We start from the raw sequence: 22,162 nt of genomic DNA, 5'->3' as shown, positions 1-22,162 counted from the left end.
CTTCCAGCAGCTGCTGTAAAATAACTTGGCTGTAAGTTAAGAGTTTGCATTTGATCATCTGCCAGTGAAGATCATAAAATTGAACTTGGCAACAGAATTTAGGAAAAGAGGTCTCCTCAGCCCAGCTGTGCTTATCGAGTGAGCAGCATGTGTAAAAGCACTCCTCAGGCTCTCTCCTTCTCCAAGCAGCACGTGATGATTTGCTGCTGAGTAAGTTGAGTTCAGTTCCAGTTTCTTTGTAGCAGAGAGCTGAACCACCTTTTGTTGGATGTGGGAGGGAGGGGAAGGGAAGATCATATTAAGCCTGCTGGAATGAACATTTTAGAATGTAGATGGAGCAATCTGTTCAAATCCTTGGATGATCTTTTGATAAATCACCAAGACTATTGTTTCAGGCTTGTACCTAATTCACAATGCAAGTTCAGATGAGGAAGGAGTTATTTTCCAGATTACTATTTGTTCCAGCTCATGATGTGGAAAGACTTGGATCAGGCTAATCCTGTCTCAGCGCTTATTAGTGGTATGAGATCGAGCCATTTTGTTTTTACCTTCTATAATTCTCAGATTCTCATTTGTATAGTGGAGATGATGACACTACCGTAGAAGATGTCTGTGAGAGTTAAAAGGAATATTGTAAGCAAAGCAGTAGATTCACAATCGGTATTTATCATTAATTTTATTTCCTTCTTATATTCAATATTTGCATACAAATAGTAATTTTTCCTTACTCAATATCTTTCCAAAATCACAAATTATGTGTCTTTGGTAAAGATTGCTAAATGTCCAATACTTCTTCAATTTTTCTTTCTCAATTAGATAATTGAGTGTTAATTTGGCACTGCCAATGTGTTCTATCCTTTTGGCCAATTCTTCCTTTCATTAAAGCTTTGAACATATGTAGTCATTAAGTTATTTTTAAAAGTATAGGTGGATAATATAGATTAATTCTGGGAGCAGTTTATAGCTTGACTCAGTATCTGACAGGTTGCTTCTGGGTTTTCTCTCCCTGGATTTCTAATTCAAAGCCTCCAGATGTTGTCTAATAAATATAGGTTTGACCTAACCTGGTTCCAAAATGGTATCCAGTGAGTTGGTGCTCAGGTATCCGACAGTTGGCATTTGGAGTCAAATAGATGGATAATAAATACACAGCTATAGTTACAGATAAATGTCTATACCATTGACAGATTCACGGAAGGTTTATTGCTATAAGATTAGTATAGGATAACTGGAGTTCAAATGCTCAGTGCACCACAATGTTCCTCAAAGAGAACTGGCCTTTCGTCTCAAATAAAAGACAGCATGGGCAAAAAAACCAGGTATTTTCCAATTGATAAGCAATCGCATGGTACTTGTGGTTTTCTAAGTGGGGGAAAGTTTCTTGTGTCAGCAATTCATGGGACAAGCCAGTGATGAAGTGACTTCCTCTGCCCATGTTAAACGGTGAAGTACTTATTTGCCAGTCCATTGGGAAGATTTAGAACTGCGGCCTCCTGGGCGAGGGCCACTGGCGGTTTGAAAGTACATTAGTAACTTCAGGGACCTGTGAAAGCTTGTGGCCTTGTTTGTCACTGCAGCTTTATGCATAACTCATCAATTTACGACAGTGATTATATCCATCTTCACGGAATATAGACTCAGGGTTTGAGTCACAAAATCTTTAACATTCAACTTTCTGAACCTCTGTGAGGCAGTTACACAAACTCTCCAAAAACCAGAGGTAGATATATTTTGGAGTACCAGATAATGAATTCTATAGACTATTTGTCTGTGTAAAATGCTTGGATTTACTACCTTCAGTGTGTTTTTGAATACACAGTACCTAGAATAGTTTCTGGCCAGCATAGGCATTCAATAAGTGTTGAATGAACTCAATAAACACTGGAATGAATTGGTGAAGGATAAACAGAAATGTGAAGAAGAAAATGACCCTAGAAGTTGCTGGATATATTTCTCTTTGGAATATTTACTCAGAATATTATGCTATGGACAACTGACAGATGTAAACTTTGTACAAATGCTGCCTGCATTTGTTTCAGATATGGGGTGTAGAGGATTGCATTTCAAAAGCATTTTTCACTAGCCTTTGAGAATTCATATTGGAGCTAAAGCAAGAAGAAAGCCAATACGTTCCCTTTTTAAGGATGTCTTAAAATGTAATTATCAGGACTCTTTATTTAGTTAACTATGAGATTGAATAGACTGAAATTTTTGCAATGTGTATGATTCATCACTCTGTTCTCCTTCCCACAAACACCTTTTCATGCACCTCTTCCCCAACTGCTGACTTACTAGGAGGGGCATATGGAATCGCTGGTTGTATAGGTCAAAACTGGTTAAATGCTGGCAATATAATATGATTTATACATATGTGCATGCAAATACATTTTGGTTATTCTAATGGCAATCCAGGGTGGGAGAAACACATTTCATCTGAAAGCAAATTGCTCTTTTTTGCTAGTTTTTTTTTTTTTTTTTTAATGGAAATCTTGAAACTGCCTGAAAGCCTCATAACCTCCACGAAGACTGGTCTATGTGTCATAATAATAACAGTGCGCAGAACAATAATAGCTATAGCAATCATATATTGAGAACTTAATGTTTCTTTTTAAATTCCAGGTCTTTTTAAATCCTTATGATGTCCAGCTCACCATGGACAGTGACTGAATCTGTGTTTTTCACCATCATTAGTACCTAGCACAGTTTTGTACATGTTATGGATTTTAACAACATTCATGCAAAAGTGAATGAACAAACAATCATTCACTGTTATTTCTCCTTTGTCAATGAGAAGCTCGACTTTCAAAAGGCTATGTGTAAAATCCCCAGACCGGCAAGAGCTAGGACTGGAACCAAGTCTTCTGACCACAAAGTCCATGTCCTTCGTTAAATATAGTGCTTCCGTATAGCCCCCACAAAAGGGAAGACACATCTTTCTGCAGGTTGAACTGTGAGTTTGTTTTCTGTTTTCTTCAACAGCCCTGGGAAAATGTGACATAGATCTGGATTATAAGGAAAATGAGAGAGTAGGAGTTGAAACTGTGATGGGAGATACGCCAATGTTTAATTAAAACAACATAACAACCAAAGAAATACATTGTTTATTCTCACACCAAAAAATTAAAAGAAAAACATAAATCTAGAATGTGTCTTTTCAAGTAGTTTTTAACAAGAATTGAAATATTCTAGGAAGGAAAAGGAATGTGTCTGAAGCAAAACATATCTGGCATATAATATTTTACCTGAAAGTTACCTCTGAGAACATCCCTTTCCTCCATCCCTCCTCCTTGAGTCTGAAAGGTCCTAAATAAAGCTATCAGTAACTATCTGGAATGGATAGCTATTTGGAATGGATAGTTAACTATCTAGAATGGATGTTAATTGACCCAGTAACTATCTGGATCAATTAGCCTCTCTGGGGAGGGATACCAGGAAGTTGAGGGTCATTTTCCCATCTCTTTACACACCTAACTTGTAGGAGAGCAGCTCCTCTCCATTTTGTCTTTATATACAAGTAAGAATGATTATTGTTGCAGGAACCTTCAAGAATGTAGCTAAGCCCTTAATTTTAGGTTGACAAGATCTAACCTCTTGCCAGTAAGGAAATCAAATATTAGATGACGATGCGTGTTTACAAATTTATTTACCTCTCCTTTCTAGTCATCGATCAGTCCATAAAGTCATCCATTAGTCCCTTTGGATGAGAATCAGTGATTCCTTTCTCCCTGATCTCCTCTTCTTCATTTCTTATTTTACTGTCCTCTGGGTCTATTAACTCCCTGGCAAGTTCTCTCTGCACTTCCCCCAGAGCTGACACTCAGTCATCTCCTCCCATTTTATTTTCCTTTAGATGTAACCGCAGTAGGGCCCGGCAACTTTAGATCTTTAGATTTTGCATCCTCTGGGCTCTGCAAGGGGGACTTAGACTTCACAAGTTCGTTAGAGTGAAATACCCAGGAAGCAAACTTTTTTTCCCCTCATGCTGAGTGTCTGTTTTAGCGTACCTCTTGTAAGTTATTATGAAAACATTCTTAGAATCTTTTTTTTCTACCTTACTAAGACAACTACTATTCTCTTTTAACATTAGCATATTTCATACCTCATTGGGAGCAGTTAGTTGAGGTTCCCAAGAGGAGATGAATCTGAGAGTTGGATAAAGAAAAAGCTATTTATTCCACAAAAGTGTTCTAATGTAATAATAATGAATAAGTAAATCAAAGACCAGGATGGAGACTCTAGAACTTCTGACGCATATTTAGTCTTTTTTCAAGGCACTGAAATTTTGTTTCTCTAATGTGATCCTCACAAAGTGAAAAATAGCCTTTGCTGTAATAATTTTTCCAATGAAAAAAATGAGGTTTAGAGAATAGTAACTTATTCAAGGTTACACAGTACATGACTGGAAAGCCAAAATTTAAACTCGGGATAATTAAATTAAAACTGTTTCATTCCATATAACTTAGAATAAAACTTAACACCTAATGCTTAGTTTATAGACTTGGTGTTGTGATCCTCCGGGTTGTATTAAGATTTGTGCAAGGATTTATTCATTTTATGCATTTACACACCTATCACAAGGCAGTGTTTCTTATCTTCTTCACTTGAAGATAGTGAAAAATGAATGAATGTTTGCAAAGGGACTTGAGATCTATAGATGAAATTCATGTAAAATTGAAAAACAAGAATCACAAGATTATCTCTGTTTCCTGAAAAGATTTTTGTTACAGACATATAGGTAAATTATTTCATACTTTTAATGTTTCTAAATGAGTGATGAGGAAGGACAGCCGGGCAAAAAATGAGGAAACATAAAAAGCTATGGATTTGAAGGGTTCCTGAAATAAAAGTAGTACTTATTTTTGAAGTGCACCATATTAAAATCTTGGGGAGTTTCATCAATCATTTGCAGGTCTCTTTAGAAAGGAGCAGTGTCTTTTGTTTTATTTTGTCAAAGTCAAACGGGATACCAAAAACTAAAATCCTGTAGGAAGACTGAGAACACCCTCCAGTCGTGGTTCCACCTTTGGTTTCAGGTCGAAAGAGCAACTGGGGAAACTGAGCAGGCCTATTATATTGGTTTATTAAGAATTAACAAGGAATTATACACAAAGGGTGATTTGGGTCTCTCCAGATCAACAGTTCAGCACCTCTCCTAGGTAGTTCTTTCCTTTAGGCTATCCAAGAACTACCCAAGGCCCAAAGAAAAACATGTTATATTCTTGCTTTTCTTAAAATCTTAGAACATGTAGATTTTCAGAGTGCTGTGGTGCTTCATTTAGGCAAAGTTTAGCTAAAAATTAAATTTTGAAAACTTAATTGTACTTCTCTGCTAAAGCACCCTCTCTTATTTTCTTTGTCTTGCAACTCTATGTTTTCCTAGATTTAAAGCATAATAAGAAGGTAGACACATTCATTAGGTTAATGTAACTCTGGCTGTCCTATAAATCCATCAACGTATCATAGCTCTAATAATAGATATTTGAATTTTGCTTATGTAATATCAGAAATATGTGTCCTTCATCCATTGGCACATCTCTTCCAAGTGGTGATCCAGGAGTCCGGGCCCTTCCATCTTGTGGTTTTAACATCTTTAATGTGTAGCTTCCAAGTGTCTATGCTCGTTTGCATCAAACAGGCAAAATGGGAAAGAGCCTAGAAAGCTATGCTTGGAAAGTTTTAGTAAACCAAGGCTGGATATTGCAGATCACTTCCACTCCTACTCATTGTCTCTAACTCAATCTGATAGCCCACGTATAAAAGTAGTGTAGTCTGACCCTGTGTCTTCTTTCTTCTTCACAGAAGAATCTTCTGTGAGTCCCTGACATTGTACCCTAGAAATTAGCTGGAATATTACAAAAAGTATTCTGTTAAGTTTCTGTGGTAAAAGATAGAGGGTCATAGACTAAGGTAGGGAATCTGCTCTATCAGAAATAGACTTTTAAAAATATTTTTCCCCTTCCTGGATCTTTTTTTTAAATTTATTTTTGCTAAATATCTGCGTTGAAGACAGAAATATTTGAAAAATTCTTCATGGTGTTATAGAAGGATCATGAGCCTTGGGGGCAGACAGACATGGTTTCAAATCTTTTCTCTGTGGCTTATTCCTTATGGACCTTGAGCAAGTCACTTAAACATTATGAACCTCAGCTTCCTCATCTGTGAAATGGATATAATAAATTCTAAGTTTGAGGGAAACTATGAACTTTACGTAAAACCCCTTCAACAGTGCATAGAGTTTGTTAGTTTGAAAATATTCTGTAGTTATCACAGTAGTTTCTCTCTGTCCATATTTTTGCTCTCTGTGGTTTAAGTTACCTGCGGTCAATTGCAATCGGAAAACACTAAATTGAAATTTTGAGAAATAAATAATTAATAAGTAGATTAATTAATAGCTTTCACACTGCCCTGAGTAGTGTGATGAAATCCTACTCCATCTCTCTCAGGACATGAATCACCCCTCCATCCAGTTATTCATGGTGTACATGCTACCTGCCCCTTAGTCACTTAGTAGCCTTCTGGATTATCAAATCACCTGTCCCAGTATCACAGTGCTTATGTTCAAAAACCCTTATTTTACTTAACAATGGCCTCAAAGCCATTCACATAAATTTTCTTAGAGTATATTTGTATTGTTATAATTGTTCTATTTTTATTAGTTATTGTTTGTTGCTCTTTGTGTCTATTTATAAATTAAACTTTATTATAGATATGTATGTGTAGGAAAAAAAAAACATAGTATACGTAAGATTCAAATAACTCTTATTTTACTTCATAATGGCCCTAAACCTCAACAGTAGTGATGCAGGCAATTCAGATATGCCCAAAAAAAAGCTGTAAAGTGTTTTCTTTAAGTGAAAAGGTATGTATGTATAGGAAAAAATATAGAGGTTTGGGTAATATTTTTGGTTTTAGGCCTCTGTGGTGGGGTTTAGAGAATATCTTCCATAGATAAGTGCGTGCTACTGTATTGTCATTATTAGGGCAACAAAGTGTTTTATTCCCCACCTGAAATCTATGGAAAGCATATGTACTAGTTAATGTTAGCACTAAGCTGCTATAACAAATAGACCCCAAACTAGACAGACTTCGAGAACATAGACGTTTATTTCTCTTATACAGTCTTTCTGTAGTGAGCATTTCTGGTTGTCAGGCAGCTGTGCTCCATGTGGTTTTTGTGATTGAGCAAGTCATGTCCATGGCAGACATTGAGGATACTGAAGACAGAGGGTAGCCAATTTAAAATACTAATCTGTGGAGGAGAGCCTAAAGTTAATATTTCTATGGATAATTAAGATTAAGTCTTTATCTTAAAATGTAGTTTCAAAATAACTAATAAACCGTATCACTCAGTAACCTGATAAAACCTTTTGTAACAGGGTTCTATTTTTGTGATGGAGAAAATTTCATACTGGAGGTGAAATGATTTACGTTAGATATATGAATAAATTTAGGAGACTCTTGGTTGCTGTGCCTTAACATTTCTAGCTTGTTACTGTGTACATCACCTCTCCCTAAGATTAGCACTTATCCTGAAGATGCGATCCAAAAAATATCAATCAAATGTAGACATGTTTAATGTATATTAATAAGTGAATTAATTATTTTAAATGACAGTAAAAAAAGGTGATCTCGTTTTTGTATAATAATATATCATTATCATTCAACAAATAGACATTGAACACCTATCATGCACCTACCTACTAACAGAATAAAGTCCCAGAAAGTCTGAAAGGATTAACACTGGATGATTTTTTTCACAGGTTATTGTATATCATTCCTTCTTTTTATTTAAACTTTTAAAATTTTCTACTTAATGGACTTTTCAATACAATTAGAGTATTTTAAGCTAGTCATTGATGTTATTAAAAATATTACCTCTTTGTTTTGCTTTTTTAAATGACAGAGTCAAGTGCAGGTCTGTTTCCAGATATCCACTTATATGTAATATGGAAACATATATTAGTACAATTAAATAAAGCAATAGTGCTCAGTTCAGAATGAGTGTCAGGCAGATGAAGTTTGCACCTGGAGGCTACCTGGATCGACAACTCCATAATCAAGCAGTCAGATCTTTCATTTATTCCATACCTTTCCCAAATTCATTGTTCCAAATAATTAACCATTAAATTATCCTGTCTTGTATCACAATCACTAACAATATACATGTTGCAAAATCCAATGAGCATTCTGTGCACTCCTTTTATCTGATGTGGCAGCAGCAGCCAATAGTGAAAACCATTCCTTCCCACAGCTATTATTTCTCTCGTCTTCCATGATAACAGATTTTTCAGGTATTTCCTGCATCTTTTCATCTCTTTTTATCGCTCACTTCCTGCAATACCAATCCATATGTTGGAATGCCCCACAGCATAAGCGTTTGTCAGTACATCAATATTTAAATGAACACATAAATAACCAAATTAATAAATCTAATGTTAAACCTAAAGGATTGTCACTAATAGTGGGACTTTCAGGAGCACAACAGCAGAGGAAAATTGTAAATTGTTTGCAGGACTCACCCTGCAAAGGTGAAAACAACTTAGAAGAAACGACCTCAAAGAACAGGGGCTCCATAATTCTTTATTGAAAACCGAATCTTGGAATAATTTTGCAAACTTTGTGCTTGATTTTTCTCTTGGTTTCCATGAAGCTTGAGTCACTGAATCATTCTTGAAGTTTTTTTGTTGTTTTCAACACGTTAAATTAGCTTATTACAGCTGAATATGTAGTGGAAAATAGCATCTGTTTACACTGTAATAATGTAAAAATTACTTACCAGTAACAGAATAAAGAGCAATTTGCAAAAGCTAATCATATTTGTGCACTTGTCTGCAAAAAATAAATTATTAATATATGCCCAAGGGGGGAAATCTTTTCCTGGTTTAAACAATAGAAGCAGTGATATTAACAAGCATCACTTAGAAAACCTCTATTTAAAATTGGATTCAAAATATCCCAACTTGTCATGAAAATATAGATGTTTACTAATTTTGTTAACTTTTACCTTGGTAAATTCAAACAATTTAGAGATTTAGATAACATCATAGAAAATCCTATGGTTAGAAATTTCTTAATATTTACAAAGTCAAAGTTTTCATAATTCTTACTTAGAGAAAACTTTCTTGTTTTTGTTTACTATTTTTAGTGTTAATCACAATACTATTGGAAAAAATGTGTTCAAGTGAAGCTCCTGTTTTGACACCATCCCCCAAAACATTGATATTAAAGATCTGTTTAAAAATTGAAAATTAACGTTTGAAAATCTTGAAGAAATATAGACTAGAATCTTAGTTTTAGTAATCTCACTAAGTTGTAGCTTTTTATTTCTTCACATGTGAAAGCCAGAGAGTGCTTAAATTTCATAGTTATTGAGACTTTTAAATGTTACATTTATAAAATTTTTAAAAATATGATTGATAGAACAAACCCTTTCTCCATTGGTCATAATAGATGCAGATGGCATTAGGTTTTGTTCTTTTGTTTTTTTCTTCCTCCAATATTTATCAGGGGAGATAAATAAATCTGTATGACATTAATCTTTAAATTCCCTTTTTCTGGATGACAGGATGAAACGTATTCAACTAAGACAGTCTTACTTGAGACATGTTAATAATATTCATTAAGCACAGCTCTCTTTTATATTTAGTCAGCCCTGGATTATTTCTCTCATCTTGCCTTGTTACTTTTGACCTACCCTTTAATAAGTTCCCCATAAATGGCTAATTCCATCCACTACAATTTTTACTGAGTGAACAACCAATAGACTTTACCCATCCTCATTTTGCTGCTCTAGTGATATAAATTTTACCCCTATGAATCTAGCCTCTAGAGAACAAATGCTCAGATATTATATTCTATACAGCTGAAAGAGGTGGGTCCTTTCTTTCTAGTTACTTTGGTGTGAGGATAAACTGGAAGTGATTCATTTTGTGGCTGAACTGTGAAAATTTTAAACACTTTAAGAAAAGACATTTTTTTAAAGCTAAGTGATGAAGGATACTTTAGCTCAATGAAGAATTTAGAAATATGTTATCTCATACACTGTCATTTGGAGTCTTAGTTCATTCATTCAAATGTTGCAGCTGATTAAGGATTGTATCTCAGTGGTTAAACAGGAAAAAAATATTTTATTTGCCTTTCAAATGGAATTTCCCAGTGGTTTCAGTTACCATCTGTTGCTGAAAAGTCCCCAATTTAGCTACAGCCTAGACTTCATCTCTAAGCTCTAGACCACATAGCTGATTGTAGAGCCCATTTAGATGTTTTAAAGATTCCTCCAACTCAGCATACCCCAACCCGACTCATACTCTTCTCCCAAACATTTGGACCTCTCTGAATAACAACATTTCTAGGAAATGGAACCTCCAAGCATACATTTACAAGAAGCAGAAACCTGTTAGGCATCTTTGAGACCACCCCTCAAAATTCGCCGTTGGTTCTTGACAGTTTTTAACTTACATATTAATCAAATATGTGTATTCTTCCCTCTTTGCTGTCACTGCCATCATCAAATTCTTGGCTGTGGACGTCTCTTCCTTGAACCACTACAATCATAATCCAACCCTCTGCTCCTTCCCATTCTTGCCCTCCTCCTCTCATCCCACCTCTCTGTTCCTGCCAAAGTGATCTCATAAAAATGCAAACATGTTTATGTATCCGTATTTCGTAAAACTTTTGAGCAGCCTTCCATTTGAACAGCGTGAAGAACATAATCCTTACCCAAGCCTACAAAGCTCTTTGCAAGAGCTGACTTGTGCCCAGTGATACTTCCTGATCCTAAAGGCTTCTCTTATTGGTATATAAACAAACATAACATAGTTTTACACACTTTGTTTATCACATCAGCATTAATTTATTGGAGCTTGTATTGAAATAATTGAACTTGGTGGACCCTCAGATAACCTGAGCATGGGCCTAAGATAGAGTGAAATTTTATGAACTATTGACCACAAAAAATCAATAATAATTTCTTATTAATGAGCTCAATTTCTATGCACTCTTTAGTTTTAATTATGTCCTCTGCAAGGTGAGCCACTATAAAGGCACATAATATGGTTATTTTCCATTATCCACTCCCTTTTGGATGGAGAAGAATAGCTACAAACTATTGTCTTTGAAGGTCAACAGATGAAAATATGCCCTGTTTTACCCTTACTATGTGGTTGACTTAGTCTAGCTTTCAGAGCATCAGTCTTTTCTTCTATAAAGTGCCCATGGTAACTGTCATTCCCTCATAGGTCTTTGTAAGGAATAAGTGAGAATATCCATAAAAAGCCTTTTGCATAGTAGCTGGCACAGATAAGCAATTATAAATGCCTCACATAAATAACCACTGTGTAAAGGAGCAACAGGGTTTCCTTAATACAATTATGACACACTAAACTCTTCCTGTAAACATGACCCAGGAAAAAAGAAACCCTCTGGCCCAAAATTCTACCAAGCACTACTGAATGCTCTTTTAGGATATTGTGCTGTTAGCTAGCAGCCAATTGTGGACATTTTCTCTGAACATTAAACTCTTGGGATTAGAACTTTTTCTTGCTAACATAACTCATCTACAATCTACATCTACATCTACCATCTACAATGGTCAATCTTGAACCATAAACATTTATTTATTATTTATTTATTTATTTATTTATTTATTTATTTTGCAATAAGAAGAAATTTTGGTATAACAAGAAAACAGGCATTTCTACATGTCCAGATAACTCAGTCTTCTAAGAGTTATTACCATTGTCTCTTCCTGGCTCATCCTTCCTCTAAAAGTTAAGCCAATGCCAGTCATTTGTTTCTGCAACTTTGGTTTTATAAAAGTTAAAAGCAACAACAACAAATGCTTTTTTCTGTCTGACAGATATTTTCCTAAGTCCATGAAGAGACCATTATTTGAGAAGTCGGTAATTTCCCCAAGTTTTACCCATAAAACATCTCACTTCAGACCTCTCTAATCAAAGGGGTGTTCTGAGGTAGGGTCAGGTCAGCCAAGTTTCTCTTCCATAAAAACATTTCCTTTTCCTTTTTTCCTAAACCCACAATTTCCACAAAAGTACAGATTATTCACAGTGTTTATCCATTTCCAGTGTTCTAACCTGGTACCAAATTAATATATAGAGATGAACATTAGTGTTCCTTTATGTTGACCCAACATGGACATTTGTTCTCATTATTTAAGCCCCTCTTTTATCCAAGAAGCCTTAGGTACTTCGACATAATTGATCTCATTGAATCAGGTGAAGACTTTGCCAATTTTTTTCTATTGGTTGGTGTTTCTTTCTCTTGATTTTCTAGATTTTTGTTATGTAATGTGAAGTTTATCCCCTTTGCAATAGGACTTACAGATATTTTTGTTCGTATTTTTTCAAACCTTTTTACTTTGCCTATGGTGTTTTATAATAAAGTACTTGTAAATGTAGTTTAATTTTTTAGTTTGACTTGTTCTCTACTCTGTCACCATGACAGTAGTATCAGAGCACTGGTCAGTGAGTCCTTTGTGAATGAATAAACAGCAAAGGAACTAACATAAGGGTGGATTCTGCCTACAAGTCTTGGTTATTGATGTCATTTGTGCTCTCATTCTCCATCTTTGCCCAGTGTACTTAAAGTGCTTTAGAAAACTGTTATGGTTCTTAACACTGACAAAATATCTGGCTCAAATATAAACCATTATTTTGTGGACCTGAAGAATCTCACTAACAATAGCATATTTTAGAGGTGCTGTTTGGGACAAGTTCATTACGGGAACAATTGGGAAAAATTCTCAGATTTAGAAATTTGAAATACTACAAACCTATAGAAAGATTTATTTATGGAGAAGTAGAGAATTTAATCATTTACTTTAGTGGAAGGTGTTCTTCCGCAAATACAGGATTTGTAGGGAGGAAAATGGGTTAATGATGAAAGAGTTAATTTCTCATATTTTTATAGATCATAAAGCATTCCATTTTGAGAGTTAAAAAATGGTGTTAGAGAAATAGCATTCTCTAAGTACTGAAAATTTCTATATGTGTATTTAAAACAATTGAGTATTTTATATAAATCTTAAAATGCGGCAGTCATCACTGGAATTATTCATTGCATTTCCCAGATTAAAAAACAAAACATGTTAGTTATTCATCATTTTTTTAAAAAAGTGAAAAATCTCCATATTATTCCTTTGCTACATCTCATGCAATGAGAGCTTCTGTAAATAGCACAATTTGCAATTTATGATAAGCTTCCGCCTGAGAAAAAAATAATAGTTTGTGTTTGTGCCAGATGCTTTTCCAGTATTAAGTGCCATAAAAATTCCCTGAAGTGTGTTCAACAGATAAGGCAAAGTGCCAGAGAATGGCAGAGAATTAAGTTGAACCCTGTTCACATATAAAATCCACTGAGACACCATATGCATATTTCCATTTTAAAATCAAAATGTGAAGCTAACTCAAAGTGCATTTCATAGGCACCTATTTAGAGACCTAGACTAGGACATAAGGATTGAATGACAAGTAATGTCAGGCTTTCTCTCTCTGTTGAGGGATTCACTCTTCATCAGAAGAAACAGACATTTAACCCTTCTTATGAAAGTGACATAAGTTCTACAATGCAGGCATATCAAGACAACATGGAGGAGGTGACATGTGATGAATGGAAATCTGTCAGGCAAGTTAAGGTGCTCTAGGCAAAAGGAACTCGTCATACAAAAGCTTGAAAATAATTTCTCACTATGGTATTTTTCTTAAGAGAATAAAAGGGAAGATTATTCCTCATTTATCTCTATCACAAGCAGTTATTCTCAGACATTGGGGCAGGTAGGGGTGTGGGGCAGGTAGGTTATCTGCAAGAGGAAGTTGAGTGTTACTTAGAGGAAGCATGCACGTCATGCGAGGAAATAAAAATGTTTATATCTGTTACCGATACCGATGCCTATGACAGCTTGACCTTTGGATGTGATTAGAGGCAACATTTCTAATTGCCGCAAAACTTTTAAATGGTATGGGGCAATCACACACTAAGTGAAGTATTAAGCTATAGACATTGTGAAGAGATGTGGAACAATGGCTGAGTAGTTAGACAAAGTGTTTGTTTGTGTTTTTTTTTCCTGATTTCTCTCAGTTCAATACAAGAAATGTTTGATCACTAGAGTTGAAACTGATTTGCGATCTCTGGCTTACCTAAAGCTTCCAAATATATTGAGCAAACTTAGTGAGCCAAGTGTTCTGGTGTCATTAGGTGATGTGTACCAACTTCCCTAGCCAATGTTGGGTGTTCCCCAATCAGGGCCCCACCATTAGAAGTCAATGAAGCAGCTGTTTGGATTCTAAATATATAAAAACGGTAGTTTCACAACAGGAAGCAGGAAAAACCTCTCACATTAGCTTCTTTCACTCAAATAAGTAGTACTTTATCACTCACATTAGATACTTGAAAACATTAAATACTTAATGTTTCAAAATCATGACATTTGTAGATGAGAAGCTTTGAGATGATAAGTGAGTCCATCTAGATTATCTTTATGCAACCACATAAGTGACAAGGTATTTTCTTTGCTTATAAAATGTTTATTTATATATTTTTTCAGTGAGTAGTGGTAGTGTATAAAAATCACTTTACTCGTGTGGTATTATCTTTCTTTTTTTTCCGATTTTTCTATTTCTGTTACTGTTATTGTTCTTTCTGTATTGAAGAGTACAGAAGACAGGAACACATTTAAAGTAAGGCATCAATCACTTGAGCTCAGAGAGAACACTCTTAATTGAATCATGTTTTTTGCTTTGGGATTCAATGCCAGTGAATTTTCATTTTTATTCATAATGTAGTCATCTACTTCCATGTAAATTACATAAGCACAAGTTAAAGTAAATTATTAAATACTCTTTATGGGACATGTAATTAAGGAATGAAAATATGTATATCACATTATTTCCCTCATTGTGTAAGAGAATTCGAAAGGTACGTGTTTTCCCAGCAGTAAGGAAAATATAAAACAATGAACTGTTCTGTCTTTAAATTTCTTCTTAGCTGGTTTGTTAAGTGGCATTCTTATTCCACTTCAGGCACTCTTCGTGGCTTACTGGAGTGGCTTTTATTTGCCTGCTGGCAAGAAATTTCTCTCAATAAAAGAACCCTAAGTGTATAATGAAAGAACTTACACATGACTAGCATTAAGTCAATAACACTAACACTAATGCAAATAAAATAGTGAATTAGATACTTGTAATAGTGAAGTTTTCAGAATTGTGACACAGGGCTTGGCTTAGCTTATCTTTTCATAGAACTGGGGATTCCCCCAGCTCCCACAGAGTGGATCATGGTAATGCATTCACTATAGAGGTATAAATAATGGTGTAAGAGGATCATGCTGCGACAATAATTAGCTTGGAGAGGAAAGGTAAAAACTAGAAAGAGAAAATCACAAGAACTTGGAAAGCACTTATATGGGGTTTCAGAATTGTATTGAGATTTCCAAGGTTGATTGGCCATTTTCTGTGCATCCCTCTTGGATAGAAGTATCCCAATTACACAGGTATCTGAGTTATTTTTGACTTCTTTTTATGACTGGTTTTTAAGAAAAGAAACGTTTCATATTGTGGGAGGGCGGTTGATAATACACATTGCTCACATTTAGACCTATGTAAATGTTCAATCTTCAAATGATAATGCATCAATCTTAAAAAATGTAGTCTCTGGTTGCTTACATAAGAAGGATTCATCTTTGGAGAACAATGAGCTCATATTTAAGATGAATGGTTATGAAGCTTTAGTATGCTTAAGAATCACGTGGAGACCTTGTACATCACAGATTGCTCTGTAGTTTCTGATTCAATAGGTCTGGGATGGAGATAGAGAATTTGCATTTCTAACAAACTCCCTCCCAGCTGCTGCTACTGATGATGATGCTGCCACTGGTCTTGGGACCACACTTTGAGAACTAATGCTTTATATGAAGGTTAAATTAAGCCGAGAGTTGATTTTTTAAAAAAAGGAGTTAAAATAGAATAAGGACTTGGAAATCTTCGAATGGTGTATACAAAAGTGATATTCAAAATATTTAACAAGCCACTGACCAATTAGAATGCATACTGGTCTTACTTAATCTATATGGCTGAGCCTGTGCACACTGCCTCAATATTAGACTAAAGTGGGTGCATGTAACATAAAAACAACGATATGTGGATGAAGCAAAACTTTTCTCCTCTTGTAATTTTTTAATAGTTCTCAAAATACAAAAATAAAGTAAGCGTTTCAGAGTTGGGATGCTATATCATGCGTTATCATTTCATGTTGCTTTCATCTTCAAAACAATAGTCTAAGCTAAAATGTTAAAACTCAGATTTTTTCTTAAAAAAAAAAAAATTCCTCTGGTTCAAGTGTCACCTCTCCCCTCCCCAAAGAGGATGGTGACTTCTTTAATACCTACTCTTCCTTTTTCTGGTGTTACATTTTCATACAATGGTGGTTTTATTATTTTAATACATTGAATATGTGGTAAAGTTACGTGATTGTCACAAACTAACAAAGATCACCTTGTTCGTTTTGAAATCACGTGTTTCTAAAAATTAGTTGGTTATGGTAACCAGATATGTATGCTCACAATACACCCCCTAGATTTAGAAAAAACATATTAAAACACCTTTATATAAAAGAGATGTAGAGTAAAAGTGTTCAAGGTGTTGGTGCTAAAGGAATAAAATGGTACATAAATATTAAGTATCCGGTGAGTTTCACAGAGTAATAGTGACTTATAAAGAAGCATCCTAGATAAGTAAAATAAATGTGTGTTTCAAAAGGATGAAAGCCTACTCCCAAACGTTAGCCATTTAACAGTTATTTTTATCTACTTTGGCACTTCAGTTGTTTTTAAACTGGAAGCCATTTTGACATACTGAAGATAAAATTTGATGATGAAAAGTCTGACTGGCTACTGATGACTAGGACATGGCAATGACATTTAAAATGACATCATTCTTTTCTGCAGAAATGCGTGTGCATATCTTTAATGTCAGCAGCACTTGCCTCTGTGATGACACTTGTTAGATTTCTTGGTGTCATGTGCTCTTTCAAGGTTGCTAGTAGTGATTTAGATTACACAATACACCAATATTCCACTTATTATTTAAAAGTAAGTTGTCAAAGCCCGATTTTTTATTGTTTTGTTCACTTCTGTGTGTACTAAGATCATTTTGATTCTGTTTTAGTTTTAAAATACAGAATTCTGAAACATGCCGTAATGAAGTAGTATACTTCTTTAACCTTGAAATCATTCCTGTGAAAAATAACTATTTGCTTGTGTCTGATGGTTCCCAGATTTCTGGAAAAGTCTGGACTCAGAGACTGGCTAATAAATAACAGGAAACAACATTGGAGGGAATATCATGTGCTATATTGCATCTAGTGCTTCTCTGCCCAAAGGAAAAGCTGATGAGGCCCAAAGAGACATCTCTGGCCAACTGCTGCTTTTTAAAAATCCCCCAGCAGGATTCTTTCTCAGGCTGCAGCTTTATCTACAGTCACAGAAAGATTAGATGTGGCTGAATAACCTATCCAGTCTAGTGAAGTGGCCGAAAGGGGTAAGGAGAGCTGACTGAGTTTTCTCTTTTTACACAAGAAGTACACCTTTATACAACACACCTGTATCAAGGTGGACGAAGAGTTACGGGGTCGATATACATAGAGAGAAAATTCAATACTAGTATAAACTGAGAGCAATGTAGTAAATTCCACAAACATTAAATAAAGGTTGATGACAAAGAAAATTTTTTAATATCCAGAAAGTTTATCTCTCTGCATTTGGTTTCTAACTTTTATGTCCACTTCCATTCTAACATACACCCTGTACCATCATCACATTGATCACTTCTAGTGGTGTCATCCCTTCTATACTCCATCATTCCCCTAAATTCCACATGTCTTGGGTTCTCCATAGCACTTTGAACCTTCATATCATTGGATTTCTTAATCAAATTTGTGGGAGACCCACTTGTCTTTTTTTTAATCAGAAAAATTTAATTAAGATAATTATTATCAAGGTACTTTGGGACTTTTATTCAATTAGCAAATTAGTATGCATTATTTTATTATTTTGTTTTGTTTTGCTTTTCAGTATATCAAGTGTCTCAATTGGAACACACTAACTATTGGTCATTTTATTATCTCATCCTCTCCATAACTGCCTGAGCCATTTCACGTGTTGGAAGCATTGGCTTAGCTGTACTTGTGCAGAGAGTATTTGGAGAGTATAAATACTCTCTTTATTTGTAGGGTTCTCTTGGAGTAAATTTCTTAATTTCCAAAATAATGACATTCACCTGGTCCCCCGTTGTATTAAAACAAAGGTTTTATCTGATTTGAAATACCACCGAGAATGCATATTTGCTAGAAACCTTAAAATGTATATTTTGGAAGTATAATTAGAAATACCACTGTTCATTTCAACCCTATTTTTTTCAATATGTATTATATATAAAACATCCACTTCTATAGCGTGTGTAGGAATGCTGATAGAAGAGAGGCACTTTGCTTTAAAAGGAAAGTATATAGCCAGATGCCTAGAGAAGATGACCAACTATATTGTGGATTTAATTGACTATAGCATAATACCCTCAGAGATGTGGTCAAAGGACTGATTTATTAAAAAGGAGAACTAGGCAGGAAATAAAAAGGGATGGGCATGCATGCCTCTGTCTATCGAAGTAGAGTTCTCCATGTAGACATCGAAACAATCTGTCACTGGTTCTTCAATTAACTATAGCAAGTCTTAATTTCATATTTTGGCTCACGCTATGTCTTTTAATGTTATGTGTTGTTGAAAAACTTGTAACCAATGCATGAATGTCCTCTCTGTTCAAACTGTTTCTAATATATAATATCCTTGTCCAGTGTTCTTTCAATAAGGGTACCTAGTTCTTCAAGGATACTTGTCAGAATAATGCAAATGAAGGTGTGCATTATTTATCCTTTGTAAAAAGACACTGTATACTGCAACACCCTACCTACCACAGTTGCTGTGATGCAAAGGAAAATGTGATTATTATTTTTCTGACAAAATGGAGCATTGAGTTTCAATAAGCCATGGGAAATAATGGGCAGTCTAGCAGGCACAATCCTCCACTGAGATATGCTTTGTTAGGTGGCATTTTTAAACTTTTTGAGCTGGAAAACTTTCTGATCTAAGAATCTCCCTGCCCACTTCCAGCCCCACCCCAAGCCACACAGGCTTTTTTTTTTTCTATAAATAAACATTAATAGAGATTACTTTAAGATAATTTTCTGTCTCAATTAATGTGTCTCTTAAGTACCCCCCAAAAAAAGTCTTACTAAAATATAAGCTTAGGAAAATGTATATTACTGTTTTTAAAAAAGTCTCCGAAGGCACAAGCAAAAGAATTGCATTGGCCCCATAAGGTAGTCAGAACACACTGGATCCTCTTTACAGTGGGTCAGGGTATGAAAGACTCACGTGTTGAAAGGATGCCACTACCTTGAATTTCTCAGACTACCCTCTGTAGGAAGCAAGGAGAAAGAAAGAATAAGAAAATTGCCCAGCTTCTGCCGTACTCCATTTGGACTTAGGCAAATGCGTTTGTTTTTGAACTCTCAAGCTTCCGTCTCAGTCTCCAGGGTGCTCACTTCTCTTGTTATATACAAACTTTTTCTTGTAGACACCTGTTGGGGACTGTATTAATAAGACCCATTGTAGAAAGAGAAAACACATTTCCCAAGCCAAGAAGGTGAGAGCTATTCTTTTCTAGGGCCCTTGTTAATCATTGGGTGCCCAGCATCTTCTGTGGCAGAACAAAGGCAATACAGGTGTAAATTCTGTTTTTTTTTCCCACTCCATAGAGAAAATGTTGTTCACACGTTAGTGTTCAACTACATTTATCTTAAGAGAAGCAATAGAATGTTTCTTCCTCCCATCCAGAGGTTTTAGCACATGATTCCCATTGCTTTCCAGCATCATTCTAAATAGAAGCCCACTGTTTGGCCACGGCCAGAATGAGCTTGAATGGTACCTATTATTGAAAGGGAGTCTGTATTTGCAATAATACAGAGAATGCTAGTTTAGAAATGAGCCTGATTGCATGGTTCATTTTCTTCTCCTTTGTAGAGCCAGGCTGCGGCCCACTACAAAGGCACGAAACATGCCAAGAAGCTCAAAGCACTGGAAGCCATGAAAAATAAGCAGAAATCTGTATCTGCCAAGGACAGCGCAAAGACTACCTTCACCTCCATCACTACCAATACCATCAATACCAGCTCTGACAAAACAGGTTAAGCGATGATCTTTTGTTGTTGTTGTTGTTGTTGTTGTTGTTGTTGTCGTCGCCATTGTCCTAGCCATTGTGTGGGGCTCCTTCCCTTGTCATCCCGTGTCTGTTTACTTATATTCCTGCCACATCGATTCATGCTTGATCCATCTTTCTATGTAATGGTAATTGTTTCCCCTCATTTTTTTTCCTAATACCCTGAAGACATTAAGATAATCCCTCATTATGTGGCAGATTTTGCATTTGAAACAATCCCGTGTCTGTTTTAAAGGAGCACGACAGTCATGAAAGCATTTGAAGCCGTGTCCCCAGTAACCATTTTTGAAAAGTGAACCTTTTCAGTGTGTCTCGTTTGCATCGCCTACGCAGCGCCCTCACCTATAACTGCATGGCAGATTTGATTTAACTGTGAATCCACAGCGAAGTATGCCAAATGAATTGAGAAGGCCCCAATAAGGGCATTACTGACAGGCCTTATTCTCATAAATCCCAAGCATTGCAATGTTTTAAGTAGTGACTGTGTAATTCTGGACTTGTTATGGCTGGGTAACCTTCTCTCTGCATACACAGGTAAGTGTTATTGATGCCAATTATTCTTTTTAACAGAGTCTTCACAGTGAAATAATGGCCTCTGAATGGCCCCTTGAGATAGTTCCTGCAAACAATCAGTTTATTCATGGCAGGGGAAGCCAGTGGGGTTTCCCTAAGCTGGCATTTTAAAATATAAGAACACTTGTCCTCGGAATTTACATGAAAGGTAGTACTGTGTGATTCGTGGATGAACCTTTAATAAATCAATGTCTAGAACATAAGGGCCAGTACATGTTGGTGGTTTTCTAGTCCTTACAAATGGCAATGGTCAGGAAACATTCATATCATCATAGATAGTAATGTCTTGACTAGAAGAGATTCTTCTGGCCATGACTGATGAAAACATAAAACGCTACAGTGAATAACTAGAACAGATTACAGCGACTTTATTACCCATGGTTGCAGCCATTAGACATAAATATGCTACTCAAAGGATCTGGGAGAGGCTTACTCCCATGTGACTCTATAAGGCATAATGATATTCTCACCAAGTTCCCATGACAAAAGTGTTGTCCTTTACCCAGGTATTATTGGTAGATGTATCATGCTGTCCTCCCTGAGAACCCTGTGTACTCTCTGAGGCTGAGTGCATCTGTCATCTTTGTACCCTGGCTCTGGGTGTAGGTGCTGAGTAAAATGTCTGTTGGATGGCTGAATTTTCTCTCACCTCTTTGATTCTCTGAGTCATTCAATTTTGTGTCACAACATACTTAAGGAAAAAAAGAAGTGCTGTCATGTTCACTTCTTTGGTATCCAGAGTAAGTGCTGGATTATGCCATTTTACTAATTTAGATGTAAAACCTTAAAGGGAAAGCATTAATCTTTCCTCTATTATTGAAAACTCACTGCCTTATTTTGGGGACTGTAGGGCAATGAACAGTAATGAAGCAGGTGAGTACAATTTTTGCTCCCAGATTTTGGGGCATAAATTGGCATCCCTAAAGCCATACTTCCCATAAAGAAATGTCTTTCATTTGCAGAAAGATAGTGAGTAGGGAGAATAATAGCAGATAGGGTTTAATGTGAAGAAATGAGTTTGATATACAGAGTTTAATGTAAAGTTTTTGCTTGCCCCTGAACTTTTCTATTCCTGGACGTTTTAATCAATAATGGCTATTGGTGGTATCTTGACTCCTCTTAAAAATGCAAAAAATCCCTGTTACATTGAGGATGCATATCATTTAAAGATATTTATATACATTGTGGGTGGAGCTGCTTACTTGGGTTACGGGCAAGGCTGCCACATGTGTTGTTTCTATTATGTAAATGAACTATGAACCCATTCTTGCATCCCTCAACTTAGAGACTAAATATAAAGGGTGGCA

At 35.7% G+C, this 22,162-nt stretch overlaps 1 protein-coding gene across 3 annotated transcripts in view; it reads left to right on the top strand.

Moving 5' to 3' along the window:
• ZNF385D (zinc finger protein 385D) overlaps positions 1–22,162 on the top strand; it is a 741,991-nt gene that overhangs the window by 644,163 nt on the left and 75,666 nt on the right. For all 3 annotated transcript variants that reach the window (XM_081073229.1, XM_081073231.1, XM_081073230.1), the window contains one exon: positions 20,087–20,249. In XM_081073229.1, coding sequence (XP_080929355.1) covers positions 20,087–20,249 — 163 coding nt within the window. The remainder of the gene's footprint in view (positions 1–20,086; positions 20,250–22,162) is intronic.

This window comes from Rhinolophus hipposideros (assembly GCF_964194185.1).
Source record: "Rhinolophus hipposideros genome assembly, chromosome: 14".
NCBI classification, from domain to species: Eukaryota; Metazoa; Chordata; class Mammalia; order Chiroptera; family Rhinolophidae; genus Rhinolophus; species Rhinolophus hipposideros.
Note: the sequence above shows the minus strand (reverse complement) of the source record. Positions and strands in the feature narration are given on the sequence as shown.